Source organism: Salvelinus alpinus, chromosome 30, assembly GCF_045679555.1.
Source record: "Salvelinus alpinus chromosome 30, SLU_Salpinus.1, whole genome shotgun sequence".
NCBI classification, from domain to species: Eukaryota; Metazoa; Chordata; class Actinopteri; order Salmoniformes; family Salmonidae; genus Salvelinus; species Salvelinus alpinus.
In genome coordinates, this window is record NC_092115.1 from 15,013,812 (window position 1) to 15,035,152 (window position 21,341).

Here is a 21,341-nt window from a genome sequence, read left to right on the forward strand (position 1 = left end):
GCTTGCTCAGGAATGTCAGCAGGCAGGTGTGAGCGCATCTGCACGCACAGTGAGGCAAAGACTTTTGGAGGATGGCCTGGTGTCAAGAAGGGCAGCAAAGAAGCCACTTCTCTCCAGGAAAAACATCAGGGACAGACTGATATTCTGCCAAAGGTACAGGGATTGGACAGCTGAGGACTGGGGTAAAGTCATTTTCTCTGATGAATCCCCTTTCCCATTGTTTGGGGCATCCGGAAAAAAGCTTGTGCGGAGAAGACAAGGTGAGCGCTACCATCATTCCTGTGTCATGCCAACAGTAAAGCATCCTGAGACCATTCATGTGTGGGGTTGCTTCTCAGCCAAGGGAATGGGCTCACTCATAATTTTGCTTAAGAACACAGCCATGAATAAAGAATGGTACCAACACATCCTCCGAGAGCAACTTCTCCCAACCATCCAGGAACAGTTTGGTGACGAACAATGCCTTTTCCAGCATGATGGAGCACCTTGCCATAAGGCAAAAGTGATAACTAAGTGGCTCAGGGAACAAAACATCGATATTTTGGGTCCATGGCCAGGAAACTCCCCAGACCTTAATCCCATTGAGAACTTGTGGTCAATCCTCAAGAGGCGGGTGGACAAACAAAAACCCACAAATTCTGACAAACTCCAAGCATTGATTATGCAAGAATGGGCTGCCATCAGTCAGGATGTGGCCCAGAAGTTAATTGACAGCATGCCAGTGCAGATTGCAGAAGTCTTGAAAAAGAAGTGTCAACACTGCAAATATTGACTCTTTGCATCAACTTCATGTAATTGTCAATAAAAGCCTTTGACACTTATGAAATGCTTGTAATTATATTTCAGTATTCCATAGTAACATTGACAAAAATATCTAAAGACACTGAGGCAGCAGACTTTGTGAAAATTAATATTTGTGTCATTCTCAAAACTTTTGGCCACAACTGTACACAAGGAGTACCGGTACCGAGTCAATGTGCAGGGGTACAAGGTAGTTGAGGTAATATGTACATTGCGGCAGATAGCATAGCGGTTAAGAACGTTGGGCTAGTAACTGAAAAGTCGCTGGTTCGAATCCCTGAGCCGACTTGGTGAAAAATCGGTCGATGTGCCCATGGGCAAGGCACTAAACCCTATCTGCTTCTGTAAGTTGCTCTGGATAAGAGCTTCTGCTAAATGACTCAAATGTAAAATGTAGGTATGGGTAAAAGTGACTAGGCAATCAGGATAGATAAACAGAGTAGCAGCAGCCTATGTGAAGTGTGACTGTGTGGCATCAATTATGCATGTGTCTGTTTAGTGTGTACACTGAGTATACCAAACATTAGGAACACCTTTCTAATATGGAGTTGCACCCCCTCTCCATGCTCCCCACAGTTGTGTCAAGTTGGCTGGATGTCCTTTGGGTGGTGGACCATTCTTGATACAGCGTGAAAAACCCAGCAGCGTTGCAGTTCTTGACACAAACCTGGGCGCCTGGCAGCTACTACTATAACCCGTTCAAAAAGCCACTTAAATATTTTGTCTTCCATGTCTCAAGGTTTAAAAATCCTTCTTCAACCCATCTCCTCTTCATCTACACTGATTTTACAAGTGACATCAATAAGGGATCATAGCTTTCACCTGGTCAGTCTGTGTCATGGAAAGAAGATTTGTTTTGTATACTCAGTGTAAGGTCCCACAGTTGACAGTGCACGTCAGAGCAGAAACTATACCATGAAGTCCAAGGAACTGTCCTTAGATCTCAGAGATATAATCGTGATGAGGTATATCTGGGGAAGGGGGCAAATAAATAAATAAAATACTATTTCTAGAGTGTTGAAAGTTTCCAACACCACAGTGGTCTCCATCGTTTGGGAAATTGAAAAAATATGGAACTACCCAGACTCTGGTCGGACGGCCAGCTCTATGCAAAATGAGCAACCGGGCAAGAAGAACCTTGGTCAGGGAGGTGACCAAGAACCCAATGACCATTCTGACGGAACTACAGAATTCCTTGGATGAGATGGGAGAACCAGCCAGAAGGACAGTCTCTACAGCACTTCACCAATCTGGGCTTTATGGGAAAGTGGCCAGACGGAAACCACTCCTGTGAAAAAGGCACATGACAGCATGCCTAGAATTTGTAAAAAGGTACATGAAAGACTGAAATACTAAGGCAAAAGATTGTGTGGTCTGATGAGAACCATGTTACTATTTGGCCTGAATGCAAAGTGCTATGTCTGGAGAAAACCAGGCACAGCTCATCACCTGTAACACCCTCTCTACCGTGAAGAATGGTGGTGGCAGCGTCCTGCTATGGGGATGCTTTTTAGCAGCAGGGACTGGGAGACTGGTAAGGATAGAGGAAACAATGAATGGTGCCAAATACAGGCAAATCCTTGAGAACCTGCTTCAGAGTGCAAGCGACCTTAGACTGGGGGGAAGATTTACATTCCAACAGGACAATGACCCCAAGCATACAGCCAAAGCAACACTGGAATGGCTTCAGAACATGAATGTCTTTGAGTGGCCCAAGCAAAGCCCAGAGTTGAATCTCACTGAAAATATGTGGAAAGACTTGAAGATTGGGGCGGCAGGTAGCCTAGTGGTTAGAGCGTTGGGCCAGTAACCGAAAAGTTGCTGGATCGAATCCCCAAGCTGACAAGGAAAAAATCTATCATTCTGCACCTGAACAAGGTAGTTAACCTTTCTGGCCACCCACCTCGACAACATCCGGTGAAATTGCAGAGCGCAAATTCAAAATACAGAAAGTCATAAAAAACATTCATAAAAAATACAAGTGTTATACATCGGCTTAAAGATTAACTTCTTGTTAATCCATCCGCTTTGTCAGATTTCATAAAGGCTTTACAGCGAAAGCATACCGTGCGATTATCTGAGGACAGCGCCCCGCTTACAAAAGCATAAACATTTTACAACCAAGTAAAGGAATTACAAAAGTCAGAAATAGCGATAAAATGAATCACTTACCTTTGAAGATCTTCATATGGTTGCAGTCACAAGAGTCCCAGCTACACAATAAATGTTCCTTTTGTTCGATAAAGTCCCTCTTTATATCCCAAAAACGTAATTTTGATTGCGCGTTTTGTTCAGTAATCCACTGGCTCCAAGGCGGTCAAAACATGCAGACGAATACATCCTAATAGTACCGGTAAAGTTCATCGAAACATGTCAAACAATGTTTATAATTAATCCTCAGGTTGTCAATTGTCTAAATAATCGATAATATTTCAACCAGACAATAGCGTATTCAATAGAAAGGAAAAACAACGAAGGGCGCGCAATTGGTCACGCGCAAAAATCAGCTCTGCATTCTTCCTCAGTCCACTGACAGAAAGGTCTCATTCCTCTTCATTTTTCAGAAAACAAGCCTGAAACAAATGTCTAAAGACTGTTGATATCTAGTGGAAGCCATAGGAACGGCAATCTGGGTCCTAACCCATTAGATACTGTAAAAGCATTCAATTGAAAATACCCACATTAAAAAAAATCCACTTCCTGGATGGATTTTCCTCAGGTTTTCACTTGCCATATCAGTTCTGTTACACTCAGACATTATTTTAACAGTTTTAGAAACGTTTGTGTTTTCTATCCAAATCTACCAATTATATGCATATCCTAGCTTCTGGGCCTGAAGAAACAGGCAGTTTACTTTGGGCACGCTTCTCATCCAGACGTCGAAATACTACCCCAAGCCACAAGAAGTTAAACTCACTGTTCCCCGGTAGGCCGTCATTGGAAATAAGAATTTGTTCATAACTGACTTGCCTAGTTAAATAAAGGTTAAATATTTTAAAAAAAAACATTTTTTTTTTTTTTTTTTTTTAAGATTGCTGTTCACTGCCACTCCCCATCTAATTTAACAGAGTTTGAGAAAATCTGAAAGGAAGATGTGCAAAGCTGACAGACATACACAAGACGACTCAAAGCTGTAATTGCCACCAAAGGTGCTTCTACAAAGTATTGACTCAGGGATTTGAATACATACGTAAATTACATACATTTTTGTATTTCATTCTCAATACATTGGCAAACAATTCTAAATACATATTGTCATTATGGGGTATTGTGTGAAGATGGGAATATTTAATCAATCTTGAATTGTGGCTGTAACAACATCTGGAATAAGTCAAGGGGTATGAATATTTTCTAAATGGCACTGTAGCTGTGACCATCAACAAGGGTTTCTACAAAATAGCAACATTAGCACAGATAGTTTGAAATCTAGGCCATAAGCAAAATGCACTGATATGCATTGCCAAACAACACTACTGCCACCTTCTGGCTTGGAGTGTTTTAACAAGTTGATTGGCTGACTACTTCTAAGGTCTTTGCTGTGTGAACACAAAAGAGATTGACTGCCGACACTGTACAGAGGTGCTAAGTACTGTCAGCAGGCAAACGTTTGACAATCCTACCAGTGTGTCTGAGCTTTAATTTCTTGGCCTCCTACTCAATGACTCAGTCTCTAAAATCTTCCCTCTTCAACAGTCTCAAAGCACAAAAAAACCAAAAAGACTGTTTAGTTTATCAAATCTGAGTAAAAAACGAATAGAAAGTCATTTCATATCTACTCTAACTGCCAAAAACAGTCATAAAACAGGTGCAAGACTTGGTAAGGTAAACACTTTGTCCCATGATTAACAACAGGTTTGTCTGTGGAAGACAGAATGTGTGTATGGATGGTAAACACTAGTGACCCTGAGGAGATACATTCCCAGAAACGCTCCCATTTTAGAAAATTGTGTTGAGGAGACCTAACAAATATCAAAATGTCAAGTAGTGTTTTTTTTTCTGGAGACTAACTAGGAATGTCTGGATACTGTTTGTATTTGCACGAATAGTCTAATACTTGAAAAACATTGACTGCCTCACAAATCAACTGCTGAGCGCACTACAGAGGCTCTGGTAAGTGGCTCCGTCTAGGAAAAAGATAAACCTACACGAGAGAGTCAAGGGCAGGATTAGAGCAAGACAATGCCAGACCCGGGAGAATAAGATGTACAGAGAACAGGGGATCAATCTGAGTGGAAAAAATTATGGCAACCAACAGTCTGATGAAAGTGGTGTTTGAGGACAGGTGTGTTGAAAAGACTAAAATGGCACGAATCCCAAACAAGATTTTGAAATCCCTCACTGGAAAAGTGGTGGCGGAACATAAGCATCTAAACACCTGAAGTGTATGGAAGATTTCCTCAAAAAGGTCTGCATGTTCCTGACTGATTTGTAATCGCAGCGATAACCCTTCCAGCCTCTACGGCCCACACATCCCCCCCAGAGAACATATGTGACCTGTTACAGAAAGCTGGGCATATGACAGACATCACTACTTCACAAGAGAGGCATTTCATTTGACAAAATGCCTTCTTGAACATGTGAACTGTCATGTCCCTTAATAACACACTTATGTCATCTGTAGATCCAAATAAAACATGTTCAATTACGAGCCTAGTTGGTTTAGAAACAAAAAAGGCAGGAACCTTCCCGCTACCTTCTGTCTATAACATGAGCTACTCAGAATATTTGCTACCACGGGATTTTGAAAGATATAGCCATGGAGAATTGCAAAACTGTTGCTCCCGCTCTCAGCAACATTGCTGCCCTGAATTCTGCAGGCGGAATCGACAAAGTCCAGCTGGAAAAAGTTGTGATGGACTACTTTCTGGAGAACGATCATGCCATGCTGACTCTGAAAAAGGAATCCCTGACAAAGTAAAAACATTTAAATTTTACCAGACATTGTAGAGTCTTCTGATGACAGTGATGGGAACAGTGTTGTCACAGAAGAAGTTGACAGAGTTTTGAAATCAGTGGAATGAAAGGTTTTATACAAACTAAAAGCAACCATGTCAGTGAAACTAAAAGCAACCATGTCAGTGAAGCATTCATCCATGTATACCTGTAAGAGTCAAGCTACATTTTCAGATATTATACATTTGTAATTTTGTCATTGCAAGTTAAAGCATACTGCTACCTAGCTAATGTTTAGCTGGCTGGCTTGCCAACTAAGTGTATGATCTTTGTAAACTCAGCAAAAAATAGAAACGTCCTCTCACTGTCAACTGCGTTTCTTTTCAGCAAACTTAACGTGTAAATATTTGCATGAACATAACAAGATTCAACAACAAGACAAACTGAACAAGTTCCACAGACACGTGACTAAAAGAAATTGAATAATGTGTCCTTGAACAAAGGGGGGGGTCAAAATCAAGAGTAACAGTCAATACAGCTGCATTAAGTACTGCAGTGCATCTCCTCCTCATGGACTGCACCAGATTTGCCAGTTCTTGCTGTGAGATGTTTCCTCACTCTTCCACCAAGGAACCTGCAAGTTCCCGGACATTTCTGGGGGGGAATGGCCCTAGCCCTCACCCTCCAAACCAACAGGTCCCAGACATGCTCAATGGGTTTGAGATCCGGGCTCTTCGCTGGCCATGGCAGAACACTGACATTCCTGTCTTGCAGGAAATCACACACATAACAAGCAGTATGGCTGGTGGCATTGTCAAGCTGGAGGGTCATGTCAGGATGAGAATGCAGGAAGGGTACCACATGAGGGAGGAGGATGTCTTCCCTGTAACGCACAGCGTTGAGATTGCCTGCAATACAACAAGCTCAGTCCGATGATGCTGTGACACACCGCCCCCAGACCATGACCAAATCGATCCCGCACCAGAGTACAGGCCTCGGTGTAATGCGCATTGCTTCGACGATAAACGCGAATCCGACCATCACCCCTGGTGAGACAAAACCGCAACTCGTCAGTGAAGAGCACTTTTTGCCAGTCCTGTCTGGTCCAGCGACTGTGGGTTTGTGCCCATAGGCGACGTTGTTGCCGGTGATGTCTGGTGAGGACCTGCCTTACAACAGGCCTACAAGCCCTGAGTCCAGCCTCTCTCAGCCTATTGCGGACAGTCTGAGCACTGATGGAGAGATTGTGCGTTCCTGGTGTAACTCTGGCAATTGTTGTTGCCATCCTGTACCTGTCCTGCAGGTGTGATGTTCGGATGTACCGATCCTGTGCAGGTGTTGTTACACGTGGTCTGCCACTGCGAGGACGATCAGCTGTCCGTCCTGTCTCCCTGTAGCGTTGTCTTAGACGTCTCATTGCAATTTATTGCCCTGGTCACATCTGCAGTCCTCATGCCTCCTTGCAGCATGCCTAAGGCACATTCACGCAGATGAACAGGACCCTGGGCATCTTTCTTTTGGTTTTTTTCAGTCAGTAGAAAGGCCTCTTTAGTGTCCTACATTTTCATAACTGTGACCTTAATTGCCTACAGCCTGTAAGCCGTTAGTGTCTTAACAAACGTTCCACAAGTGCATGTTCATTCATTGTTTATGGTTCATTGAACAAGCATGGGAAACAGTGTTTAAACCCTTTACAATGAAGATCTGTGAAGTTATTTGGATTTTTACGAATGATCTTCGTCCTGAAAAAGGGAAAAAGTTTAGTAATATTAATCAAATCTCGGAAAGCCGTTTGCATTGCTAGTTATAGCCTGATGATTATATAACCCATCAATTTAGCCAGGTGTCTAGGGGTGATTACGGCCATCTATTGTATTTCATGAACATGTGAACAGGTATAGACAATAGAGATCCATCTACTTAGCTAGATGTGGCTTGTGGGTGGTTAGAGCCACTCTTTCACATGACCCATCAATTTGGTGTCTGGGTAAGCCTAGTCTAATAATGATAAAATATGTGTATCTATAATTAGTCTTTCAGCAATAGCAGAACACATCCGACTCTCCTCCACCATCAAAAAGAGAACAGTCTAATGCCTCCCATCAAAAAGAGAGCCGGCCCAAGCAAGCATAGGTTACAACTGAAGCATGAAGACTTGCAGCGAGTTGTGAACTTCATCAATAATTGCGCAGAGGATAACGCAATAGTAATACCAGGACGCCACCCAGGACAAAAAGTTTGGTGGAAAGCTGCTGCCATCTCATGTGACAAACGCAGCGGTGTGGTGTGTCTATAAGGAATCGATGACAACACTTGGTATGTAAAGCATAAACAACATTTTGATTATTTAATTTACCATCAACATGATTTGCACAACTTTTATTGATCTTACATTATTTTGTAAAGTGTATTTTTACCTGGAGTTATTCCCTTATTGTAGACTACTTTCACCAATTTTAGTTTTAATCTTCGGTTGTTTACTACACTACCATACTCTGTTTAGCACATGGGTTCACATGTGAATCCTTAAAGAGATGGGTGGGGCTAAGGCTTAAGAGGGTGTGAACAAAGTGTAAAAACTTTGAACAAACTTTTCAAGGGCCATTTCTCAAAAGTGGGATTACAAGTTCATCAACTTTCCAAGCAGCATTACTTTCCCATTGTTCCTCCAATTGCAGCGTGTGATATACCATGTTGAAGCTCGGAGTCTTTATCCAGTGTCAAAAAAAGCATTTCAAATTTTGGAACATAAGCCCGAAAAGAGATGGGGGTCATAAAAATTGAATTAAAAACACCTATATAACATACCGTGCATTCCCTCCATAGATGAGTGGCTTATCGTCAATTGCACAAGTTATGTTTTTCTTCTCAATGGGATGAAGGCAACCCCAGAATAGAACACCCTGGAGATGTCTAGCCTATATGGTGTCCTGTTTGCATTTCAGTTCATAAATAGCAGGAACACACTGTGAAATTAGCCGTTTTTATACGGTGCGTATTCTAGTTAACTAGTCATTGCTTGACACATAGAATGAGAGAGGGAGGGAGGGAAGGAGGAAAGGCAAAAGGAAGAAAGGGAGAGAGGGGCAAGCAAGTTAGAGCGTTCACATCTGCAGGCCATACGCAGATGGTCATAAGGCCGCCCTATGCAAATGAAAACAAACACGCTTCACCCTGCACCCAGCCACAAGCAGCCAGCCGAGACTGTCAGTCCAAGTTGGACAGGGTAACAGCAAACCCAAAGCAGGGAGAGGGACGCTGCCTCCCTGTCCAAAAACAACCCCCATACCCCGTCCCAGTAGCCCTACTCCTTGGGTGTTCTGAAGGTCTGGAGGGCCCAGCTACACCGTAGGTGTACTGTAAGCGACAGGTGTTGGGATTCCAATGGGCTTTTTAAAAAACCTTTATTTAACTAGGCAAGTCAGATAAGAACAAATTCTTATTTTCAATGACGGCTTAGGAGCGCTTCCGGCGGGCTTAGGAGCGCTTCCGGCGGGCTTAGGAGCGCTTCCGGCGGGCTTAGGAGCGCTTCCGCCATATTGCTTACACCATTCAGGTTCCTTCCACTCTGCAATCACTGAATGGGTAGTAGTCAGGACTTGTTTTTTGACCAGGCTAGAGCAGGCCACAGGGATACATAATTAACTAAAAGTCTAAATGGCAGCACCGAGCTACAAACAAACCCAATTAACGTTGTCTGGAGGTCATTAGCATGGTGTACATGTTTGACTCAGCGTTTACGAGGTTCAGTGTCTCGCCACAATTTCCCACAGGGAGGGAACTTCTTGAGGGGGGGGGGGTGGCATTTGAGGAGCACTCGCCTAGAGAATATCAAGTTGGTAAGACTGAGACCAGTTACCAAAGACCTAAAGAGTCTACACTTGGGAGGTACTTTGATACTTATTCCCTTTTGTTTGGGAGGAATCTTAAGCATTTGCCAATTTGCTTTTCTTGATGCACACTATGACCTCTGCACTCTGAGGGTCATGGCGGTTGCTCTTCTCCCAGTCTCTCTGGGGTTATCCGGTGTGCGAAACCCATGCCAGCACTCCCATGATGGCAAACAGGGAAAACAAAGGGAACACTTGACAGCATTCCGACCCCAAGGAGGACTTGTGTGAACTACTTGGCCGCAGGGAATCTGGTAGGACCCCTGTTCTACTGGCCTACACTGGCAGGGTCTGGAGCTGTTTTACAACCCCCGTTCTACTGGCCTACAACTGGCAGGGTCTGGAGCTGTTTTACAACCCCCGTTCTACTGGCCTACAACTGGCAGGGTCTGGAGCTGTTTTACAACCCCCGTTCTACTGGCCTACAACTGGCAGGGTCTGGAGCTGTTTTACAACCCCCGTTCTACAACTGGCAGGGTCTGGAGCTGTTTTACAACCCCCGTTCTACTGGCCTACAACTGGCAGGGTCTGGAGCTGTTTTACAACCCCCGTTCTACTGGCCTACAACTGGCAGGGTCTGGAGCTGTTTTACAACCCCCGTTCTACTGGCCTACAACTGGCAGGGTCTGGAGCTGTTTTACAACCCCCGTTCTACTGGCCTACAACTGGCAGGGTCTGGAGCTGTTTTACAACCCCCGTTCTACTGGCCTACAACTGGCAGGGTCTGGAGCTGTTTTACAACCCCCGTTCTACTGGCCTACAACTGGCAGGGTCTGGAGCTGTTTTTACAACCCCCGTTCTACTGGCCTACAACTGGCAGGGTCTGGAGCTGTTTTACAACCCCCGTTCTACTGGCCTACAACTGGCAGGGTCTGGAGCTGTTTTACAACCCCCGTTCTACTGGCCTACATTTGCAGGGTCTGGAGCTGTTTACAACCCCCGTTCTACTGGCCACAACTGGCAGGGTCTGGAGCTGTTTACAACCCCCGTTCTACTGGCCTACAACTGGCAGGGTCTGGAGCTGTTTTTACAACCCCCGTTCTACTGGCCTACAACTGGCAGGGTCTGGAGCTGTTTACAACCCCCGTTCTACTGGCCTACAACTGGCAGGGTCTGGAGCTGTTTACAACCCCTGTTCTACTGGCCTACATTTGCAGGGTCTGGAGCTGTTTACTTACAGCAAACCGACTACAGCAGTCCCCTGATCCTCAAAACTGTTCAATGATTAGCCAACTATCATTTCAAAATAATATTCAGAAGTGTCACCATCAAGATACTCAATAACCCAGTGTTCTGTCAAAACCAGGGAATTAAACGCTAGCTTACATTTGAAGGTGTATCAAAGTTAGCTGGCTAAGTTACTGATTCTGCTTTGTATATAATAGTCTGGATGCTAGTCAGGATTTGACTACTTGCATTTCCGCAGATACCGCTTGGTTGTTTACTTGTATGTGTAAGTGTGTGTGTGTGTGTGTATGTAAGCATGCTACTTTTGGTTCCTTTACAGATGTTTTAGTGGTCGTGAGAAAGATCAATATAGATACTATTTCTGTCCCAGGCTGTGTTCTCAGCTATGGAGTATCTACTGTTGATCTGCACAATAGACCAGCTATGATATAACAATAGACCAGCTATGATATAACAATAGACCAGCTATGATATAACAATAGACAAGCTATGATATAACAATAGACACTACCGTTCAAAAGTTTGGGGTCACTTAGAAATTACCTCGTTTTTGAAAGCACATTTTTTGTCCATTAAAATATCAAATTGATCAGAAATACAATGTAGACATTGTTAACGTTGTAAATGACTATTGTAGCTGGAAACGGCTGATTTTTAATGGAATATCTACATAGGCGTACAGAGGCCCATTATCAGCAACCGTCACTCCTGTGTTCCAATGGCACGTTGTGTTAGGTAATCCAAGTTTATCATTAGAAAACCCTTTTGCAATTATGTTAGCACAGCTGAAAACTGCTGTCCTGATTAAAGAAGCAATAAAACTGGCCTTCTTTACACTAATTGAGTATCTGGAGCATCAACATTTGTGGGTTCAATTACAGGTTCAAAATGGCCAGAAACAAAGACCTTTCTTCTGAAACTCATCAGTCTATTCTTGTTCTGAGAAATGAAGTCTATTCCATGCGAAAAATTGCCAAGAAACTGAAGAACTGGTACAACGCTGTGTACTACTCCCTTCACAGAACAGCGCAAACTGTGCAAAGGGGGGGGGGGGGGTCAACTCCATTTAATGCCCAAGATTTTGGAGTGAGATGTTCAACGAGCAAGTGTCCAAACACTTTATGTAGTGTTATCAGCACCTTTAATTTTAATTCCTTCACTTTACATTTTTTACTGCAACATCAAACTTCCTGACTTCTCATGGGACGTCTCTAAATAACAGTTCACTGAATAACATCATTGCAAATTATTATGGCATTTCCAAATCCCTCTGGGCAATAAAGGTTACTACTCTTCAACCTTTGTGATGTCTTTTAGTAACAAGGTTTCAGTCAGTTACTCATCCAAACACTTCCGCCATGAGAGGGGAAGGGGACTGCCATGACAGGGGAGTCACTTTAATTAGCATTATTACCTCCCACCCACCTTAAAGAAGCAACGAGAAACCTTCCCTTTCAAACCTGGTGAGAGATAGGCATCATGAAAGGGCCTCGCATTCCTTTCACCTGTCAGCGGCCACGCCACACAAAGGACATCAAAGCTCCCACAGAGCAACTGTTCAAAGTTAAATATAAGGGAGGAGGAGGCTGTGTGTAGGGATTAGTATGCCAGGAGTCCAAAAACATGATATCTCTAAAGCTCGTGTTCTTTGTACAGTTGCTCCTGCTCTGGTATTAGAGGTGAAGATGCGAGGGGTTAAAAACATGACAGCACAATGAAGCTTGCTAGCCGCAGTCCCTGAAGACATAACGTGTGTGTGTGTGTGTACTGGCCTGTCTCCTGGTAGCGCCTCCATGCTCTGGACACTACGCTGACAGACACAGCAAACCTTCTTGCCACAGCTCGCATTGATGTGCCATCCTGGATGAGCTGCACTACCTGAGCCACTTGTGTGGGTTGTAGACTCCGTCTCATGCTACCACTTGAGTGAAAGCACCGCCAGCATTCAAAAGTGACCAAAACATCAGCCAGGAAGCATAGGAACTGAGAAGTGGTCTGTGGTCACCACCTGCAGAACCACTCCTTTATTGGGGGTGTCTTGCTAATTGCCTATAATTTCCACCTTTTGTCTATTCCATTTACACAACAGCATGTGCGCGCGCGCGTGTAAAATACTAATCCTTCTCTAGGAGCGAACAGAGAATCTAGGATAATTTTTCATCAGCAGGAATTCACAATGATGGGCCTCATTTTGCAAGTGACAAAACACTTAAAAAGACACTTCAAACCTTGATACACTTACTACATACGAACGTATTGAAGTGGACTCGCTGGAAACACGGTGTACAACTGCGGCTGTCTCGGTCTGTGTGTGTCAGGAGAATTGATGGACAGTTACAAATAAAACATCTCAGCAGTCAGCACCATTTTAAAACGGTTCAATACCTTCGCTAAAAATACTTTACAAAGTATTCACTTAAAAGCAAATGATCTTGGGTAACTAGTGTGATATTGTTGTCTCTACCTTCTTGCCCTTTGTGCTGTTGTCTGTGCCCAATAATGTGTGTACCATGTTTTGTGCTGCTACCATGTTGTGCTGCTGCCATGTGGTGTTGCTACCATGCTGTGTTGTCATGTGTTGCTGCTATGCTATGTTGTTGTCTTAGGTCTCTCTTTATGTAGTGTTGTGTTCTCTCGTCGTGGTGTGTGTTTTGTCTTATATTTTTTAAATCGCAACACCTGTCCTCGCAGGGGGCCTTTTGGTAGGCTGTCATTGTAAATAAGAATATGTTCTTAACTGACTTGCTTAGTTAAATAAATCAAATTAAAATAATGCCTTGCATTGTTCTCAGAGCCCTATTATGGTTGTCAATGATTTCCGCAGTTTCAATAAAGAAGTCCAGCTTCTAAAATTCACAGACATTTGCATAGTTAATTACAATGAGCTCCATGGGGCAAGGTCAACCCGAAATAGTGAGTTGGTGTGACTATGAGTTCAGTGAAATAGTGAGTTGGTGTGACTATGAGTTCAGTGCATGCGCGCCATCACAGCTAAAACGCTGTCATGGAAAAGAGACGGTACTTTTGACCAGCAATTTACTTAATGAGAAAAATTATTCCTTCCCCTGCAGATCAAAGGCTGATCTGTCAGGAGCCAGAGGCCAGATCAATTATCTCCGTCCACCATTTCCACTGTCCCGCTACTTACCAGCTGATTAGTCCAGACAAATCTGCCCAATTCAAAAGGCTAAGGGGCTATCAAGCAGCCAACTATTTCTCTCTTTCTCACTTACTAGTACCCCCCTCACTCTAACCCTTATTTTACCCTCCTCCTAACCCCTCTCTCGCTCCCTCCTCCTAACCCCTCCATCTCTCCAGAAGCTTGTATTTTGAAAAATGTCACCCAGTAAAAATTCCTGCTGGCCACTGGTCCCTGAAAGTCACACAGCTGTGCTGGATAGGAAGTCGGTTCCCAAGACGCTGGCTTGCCAGATTTGCAAGAAGAATCACTATAGAAAATGAGCAGGAAGCCCCCTATATGGAGAAACTCAACCTAGCCAAAATTGAAGTTCAAAGGCAGGCACTGTTTTTGCTCCATCGGGAATGTCCTTGAATTGAGCCAGGTGGAGTGACTACAGACAAGCGAGAGTGCTTGTGCAAGCTCTTTCAGTGATAACAGATTGTGTCCTCTCAGAGTCATTAAAATGTCTGCCATCCTTCCTGTCAGAGATAAGGAAAGACCCATTCAGTCACCCAGCCATAGATTAAGAGGCCAATTCGCAGGCTGTCACTCAAGCATGGCAGTCAGTGGCTTGTCAAAAGGTCCTTAAAATGGGAAAATCGTTTTATATGTCATGGCAGAATGAAAAGCAGAGAGAAACCGAATTCAGAAGGTTTGTTTTTCTATAAAACCACAATTTAAAGTGATTTTCATATTCATGAGAAAATGGGAAAGCATTGTGAGAATTCACAACCACATCTATTGAATGTCACAGGACGAGCAAGTGACTGCGACAGAAGACAGTCTGTTTACGACCAAAATGGCGTTAAAAAAAACAACTTTAAACTAGTCACTCAGTGCCACAGAAAGCACTCAAACTAGCCAAAACATCCAGTGGGATTCATGCGTATGTGGTCGCCTCAATGTTATGAAGCAATGGAAGACCTAGAAAGGAGGTGGGGCTGGACAATATGCAGAATAAATAATGATCATCTTTCAGAGCAGTGGAAATGCACACAAGCTCATACTAACATGACCAACTAACTGTGTGTGATGGATTTCTTAGGGGTCCCAATGAGCAAAGGTAACAACAGTCAGCCTTGACGTATGCCTCACCAGCTTCTCTCTGAAGACCATCTGTCTGAGCCACTTGAAGTCCAGCGGTTTGAAGGCAGAGAAGACGAAGAGTGAGTCCTTCTCGTATCGCTCAGGCTTCTGGATGGCCCCCTCGGGGTAGGTGATGCGCATGGTGGTCTTGGTGCCCACGTCCTTGCCGAAACCAGTCACCGGAGCCTCGTTCAACCTGCGGTTGGAGAAGAAACGCTATGTGGGCGAATAGAGTACCACAGTATGAGTCATAATACCCATAAAACCTAGTAGTCAAACAAAAATCGTTTTTCTACCATTCATTTTTCCCATAGGGGATTTTAGAAACACTTAAAAGAAGGGCTGTGTTTCATGTAGGCTTACGCTGGCGTGACGTTTTGAAAACCGCGTAAATCTCTCTAGGACAACAAGACTTATCAATATATTTGCCTGTATTTATCCCCCAAAAATGAAATGCTAATTAGCTGCTAATGTGGCTATCATAAAGAACTACAAATGCCATGATGATCTGAACAAGACTGACGAATAAAGGCAAAGGTAAGAATCTCTGTTGTAACTATCTAATAGCTAAATTTAGTAATGAATAAGTTGGCTAAATTTCTTTAAAAATGGACAATTCTGTGAACAGTCTCTTGATAGTTTAAATTGACAATACCCATCAGCAAAGATGACGTGCGGGAGCTTGCTGTGATTTGTAGTCTTGAATGTTGTCTACTTTGATGCTAATTAGCATTTTAGAATCCGAGAGTAAATAGAGCCAAATATATTAATTAAAGTTACCTTCTCCGAGAGATTTACAAGGTTATCAAAACATCACGCCAGGGTAAGCCTACACAAAACACAGCCCTGATTTTAAATGTTTCTAAAATTCCCAATGGGAAAAATGAATGGTGGAAAAACGATTGGAACCATTCCCTGTTTGACCGCAGGTTTTATGGGTATTATGACACCTCCACTGTGGGGCTCTATAAATTGTGTGTTGACATCACAACAAGACTGGGGACTTGACAATTTAGTTTCACTCCCTCTCAAATATGACTACAATTTTTGCCAATCGAAACAATAACTGGTCATTTAGCTTCTATTTAGTTTCTTTCTGATACTGGGCTTGCCAACAAATGCCCAGTACCCTTCATAGTGTAGTGATAAAACAGTAGGTTTACACTCATGCAAGGAAAGTTATCAATCTAAGCCCTAACCTAAGTCAATCAACATTAACAACCTTCAGAGTTCAGGAGGAATCGACAATAAGCAGGATGTAATCAAATCAAATTCAGTGTTATTGGAATTTTAACGTTTGTGCTTTTCTTATAAGTAATTTCTGTCTTCTATTCATGCGCTGTTCTAATAACCAATTTCTGTGTTCATGCAAGTGACTAACTGAACGAATCCTCACTTATCAGCATCTGCAATTTGTCAGTTAGCCCAGACCTTGTTTTGAGAACGAATGAACTCAGTTTCAAGGTCTCAGCTTAAAGAGAAGAAGCCTTGTGAGGTGTTGGTTTGTCACTTGTTATGAACCAGTATTGGTTGGTCACATGAATGAAACAAAATGGTAATGATTAATTAAGCTAAATCACAAATATAACTTGTATTATGTATAGCCATATATAAGACAACTGCTGGGACTGCCCAAGCAGAGCTCCAGATTGATTGGGGGCGGCAGGTAGCCTAGTGGTTAGAACATCGGGCCAGTAACCAAAAGGTTGCTGGATCGAATCCCCGAGCTGACAAGATAAAAATCTGTCGTTCTGGCCCTGAATAAGGCAGTTAGCCCACTGTTCCCCGGTAGGCCGTCATTGTAAATAAGAATGTTCTTAACTGACTTGCCTAGTTACAAAGAAAAAAAGTAAATTGACATGTGTCCTATGGTGCTTTGAGTTGGTTGGAACCTCTCCAGCGTGCTGACAAACGATGATTGATTTAAGATTGACTTCGAGTGTCCCTGTGTAAGAATTTCAACAACAAGGACTTCATTATTTTTTTTTTACCCCTGGAACTGGCATCGCGTTGCCCTTATATTAGAAGTAAAGACTCACCTCACCACAATGTCGTAATCATCGATTCGGGAGCCCATAGACTTGTTAGCCAGGATACCACCGTTGCCCACGATAATGCATCTTTTACAAATTAAACTGGAAGAGAAGAATGTCTGGCCAGTTAGAATGTTTGAAAAGAGAAAGTATGTCTGTAAGTGCTAGTATGTACAGTTGAAGTCAGAAGTTTACACACTTAGGTTGGAGTCATTAAAAAAAAAAATCAACCACTCTACAAATTTCTTGTTAACTTCTTTGATATAGGGGGCGGCATTTTCACTTTTGGATGAATTTCGTGCCCATAGTGAACTGCCTCCTACTCTGTCCCAGATGCTAATATATGCATATTTTATTACTATTGGATAGAAACACTCGGAAGTTTCTAAAACTGTTTAAATGATGTCTGTGAGTATAACAGAACTCATATGGCAGGCAGAAACCTGAGAAAAAATCCAAACAGGAAGTGAGAATTCTGAGAAGGGTCGATGTTAAAGCCTATTCAATTCCCTGTAATATATGCATCTGTTTGCACTTCCTACGCCTTCCACTAGATGTCAACAGTCTGTAGAACTCTGAATGAAGCCTCTAGTGTGATGTGGGACCTAATGGGAGGTGTTTCAGTCACTGGTCTGGCAGATTGCCAGTTCTTGCTCACGCGCTTTCCTCACGATATCGCCTTGCGTTCCATTACTTATACAGACTTGAAGAAATGCTCCGGTTGGAACGTTATTGGATATATATGATAACATCCTGAAGATTGATTCTCTACTAAGTTTGACCAGTTTATTCGACTTATAATATAACTAAGTTTTCGTCCGATGTTTGCCTGCATCTGCGCGAGCGTTTGGAAACGCAAAAGTAGCTAAGTAGCAAAAGTAGCTAATTGGACATAAGTAATGGACATTATCGAACAAAACAACGATTTATTGTGGAACTAGGATTCCTGGCAGTGCATTCTGATGAACATAATCAAAGGTAAGGGAATATTTATGATGTAATTTCTGTTGACTCCAACATGGCGGAGAAATGTTAAATCTGAGCGCTGTCTCAGATTATTGCATGGTGTGCTTTTCACGTAATAAAAAAAAATACATCTGACACAACGGTTGCATTAAGAACAAGTCTATCTTTAATTCTGTGTAAAAAATGTATCTTTCAAAGTTTATGATGAGTATTTCTGTTATTTGACGTGGCTCTCTGCAATTACTCCGGATATTTTAGAGGCATTTCTGAACATGGCGACAATGTAAACCGAGATTTGTGGATAGAAATATTCACATTATCGAACAAAACATAAATGTATTGTGTAACATGATGTCCTATGAGTGTCATCTGATGAAGATCAAAGGTTAGTGATTAATTTTCTCTATTTCTGCTTTTTGATACTACTATCTTTTGCTGGTAAAATGGCTGTGTTTTTCTGTGGCTATGTACTGAGCTAACATAATTGTTTGGTGTGCTTTCCCCATAAATCCTTTTTGAAATCAGACATGTTGGCTGGATTCACAACATGTGTAGCTTTAATTTGGTGTCTTTCATGTGTGATTTCATGAAAGATTGATTTTTATAGTAACATTTTTTCCGGAAGTGGGACGCTACCGTCCCACCTATCCCAGAAAAGTTACCAAACTATAGGTTTTGGCAAGTCGGTTAGGACATCTACTTTATGCATGACAAGTCATTTTCCCAACAATTGTTTACAGACAGATTATTTCACTGTATCACAATTCCAGTGGGTCAGAAGTTTACATACACTAAGTTGACTGTGCCTTTAAAACAGCTTGGAAAATTCCAGAAAATTATGTCATGGCTTTAGAAGCTTCTGATAGTCTAATTGACATAATTTGAGTCAAAGATAGTACTTTTTGGAGAAATGTCCTCTGGTCTGATGAAACAAAAATAGAACTGTTTGCCCATAATGACCATCGTTATTTTGGAGCAAAAAGGGGGATGCTTGCAAGCCGAAGAACACCATCCCAACCGTGAAGCACGGGAGTGGCAGCATCATGTTGTGTGGGTGCTTTGCTGCAGGAGGGACTGGTGCACTTCACAAAATAGATGGCATCATGAGGTGTGGATGTGGATATATTGAAGCAACATCCCAAGACATCAGTCAGGAAGTTAAAGGTTGGTCTCAAATGGGTCTTCCAAATGGACAATAACCCCAAGCATACTTCCAAAGTTGTGGCAAAATGGCTTAAGGACAGCAAAGTCAAGGTATTGGAGTGGCCATCACAAAGCCCTGACCTCAATCCCATAGAAAATTTGTGGGCAGAACTGAAAATGCGTGTGCGAGCAAGGAGGCCTACAAACCTGACTCCGTTAAACCAGCTCTGTCAGGAGGAATGGGCCAAAATTCACCCAACTTATTGTGGGAAGCTTGTGGAAGGCTACCCAAAATGTTTGACCCAAGTTAAACAATTTAAATGCAATGCTACCAAAATACTAATTGAGCGTATGTAAACTTCTGACCCACTGGGAATGTGATGAAAGAAATAAAACATTCTCTCTACTATTATTCTGACATTTCACATTCTTAAAATAAAATGGTGATCCTAACTGACCAAAGACAGGGAATTTTTACTTGGATTAAATGTCAGGAATTGTGAAAAACTGAGTTTAAATGTATTTGGCTAAGGTGTATGTAAACTTCCGACTTCAACACTCTGCGCGTGTGTGAGTGTGTGTGGTGAGTGTGTGTGTGTGAGAGAGAGAGTTTTACTTCGTTCCCGTGGTAATTACCTGTCAACGTCTTGACCCAGCCCATAGTTCTTTGTGGCAGTTAGAATAATGTCTATGATTGTTTCTGAAAAAAAAAAAAAACAGTTTAGATATCAACTACAATTAATTATTATTGCTAGTTCAAAGACAAAAAAAAATATGAAAAGGATTAATAGCTCCTCTTCAATAAACAACTGTCGAGAACTTCAACTCCCAGAAAATGCTGTAGCAGGCTAGGTGGTCCGGAGAAGAGAACATCCCCCCACATTTATTCAATTACAGATAAGGATAAGCCACAGGCCAGGTGACAAACGTTGTAAAACAGTCACTGCTTTGAGGACAGATGAATCCAGATGATACAGCTCTGCCCATAAAACCACTTGTTTTCAAAACAAGCACATTCTCCCAGTTGAAGTGTGCTGTGCTAGGGCTCTCTCACCAGGACGACACGGAGCTGGGTCTGGTGGTGTAAGATACAGTGCTGTTCAGCCATAGTGTGCATTCCTGCCATGCTCCAGAGTGTATTCTGGAGGAGTCATGACTCTGGTGTTTAAGACATATTGGTCTTCGCCCCCACAGCCCACTAGCACCTCTTGGCTCTTTGCTTCTCATATTAATCATAGATCTAGCATGGCCAGATTATTGGGAGATCTAAAACTTTTGACCAGTGGTGTAGAACACCTACTCGTTCAATGGTTTTTCTTAATTTTTTACTATTTTCTACATTGTAGAATAATAGTGAAGACATCAAAACTATAAAATAACACATATGGAATCATGTAGTAACCAAAAGTGTTAAATTAAAATACATTTTATATATTTGAGATTCTTCAAAGTAGCCATCCTTTGACTTGATGACAGCTTTGCACACTCTTGCATTCTCTCAACCAGCTTCATGAGGTAGTCACCTGGAATGCATTTCAATTGATAGGTGTGCCTTCTTAAAAGTTAATTTGTGGAATTTCTTTCCTTCTTAATGCGTTTGAGCTAATCAGTTGTGTTGGTACAAGGTGGGGGGGGGGGTATACAGAAGATAGCCCTATTTGGTAAAAGACCAAGTCCATATTATGGCAAGAACAGCTCAAATACGCAAAAAGACATGAAGGTCAGTCAATACAGAACATTTCAAGAACTTTGAAAGTCCCTTCAAGTGCAGTCGCAAAAACCATCAAGCGCTATGATGAACCTGGCTCTCATGAGGACCGCCTCCAACTCAATCATCAAGTTTGCACACGACACAACAGTAGTAGGCTTGATTACCAACGATGATGAGACAGTTTACAGGGAGGAGGTGAGGGATCTGGGAGTGTGGTGCCTGGAAAATAACCGCTAACTCAACATCAACAAAACAAAGGAGATGATCGTGGACTTCAGGAAACAGCAGAGGGTGCACCCCCCTATCTACATCGACAGGACTGCAGTGGAGAAGGTGGAAAGCTTCAAGTTTCGTACACATCAATGACCAAACTGAAATGGACCACCCACACAAACAGTGTGGTGAAGAAGGCGCAACAGAGCCTCTTCAACCTCAGGAGGCTAAAGAAA

General features: G+C 42.6%; 1 protein-coding gene across 10 annotated transcripts in view; it reads right to left on the bottom strand.

Annotated features, from left to right (window-relative positions):
- The window catches only part of LOC139560405 (CMP-N-acetylneuraminate-beta-1,4-galactoside alpha-2,3-sialyltransferase-like), a 97,257-nt gene that overhangs the window by 26,965 nt on the left and 48,951 nt on the right, over positions 1-21,341 (bottom strand). For 6 of the 10 annotated variants that reach the window (XM_071377134.1, XM_071377127.1, XM_071377132.1 and 3 more), the window contains 3 exons: positions 19,818-19,881; positions 17,084-17,174; positions 15,049-15,255 (listed from right to left, as the gene is read on the bottom strand). In XM_071377134.1, the coding sequence (XP_071233235.1) occupies positions 15,049-15,255; positions 17,084-17,174; positions 19,818-19,881 (362 nt within the window). Of the gene's footprint in view, positions 1-15,048; positions 15,256-17,078; positions 17,175-19,817; positions 19,882-21,341 lie in introns of all 10 variants that reach the window. The other 4 variants (XM_071377130.1, XM_071377135.1, XM_071377137.1 and 1 more) reach the window with 1 other exon arrangement.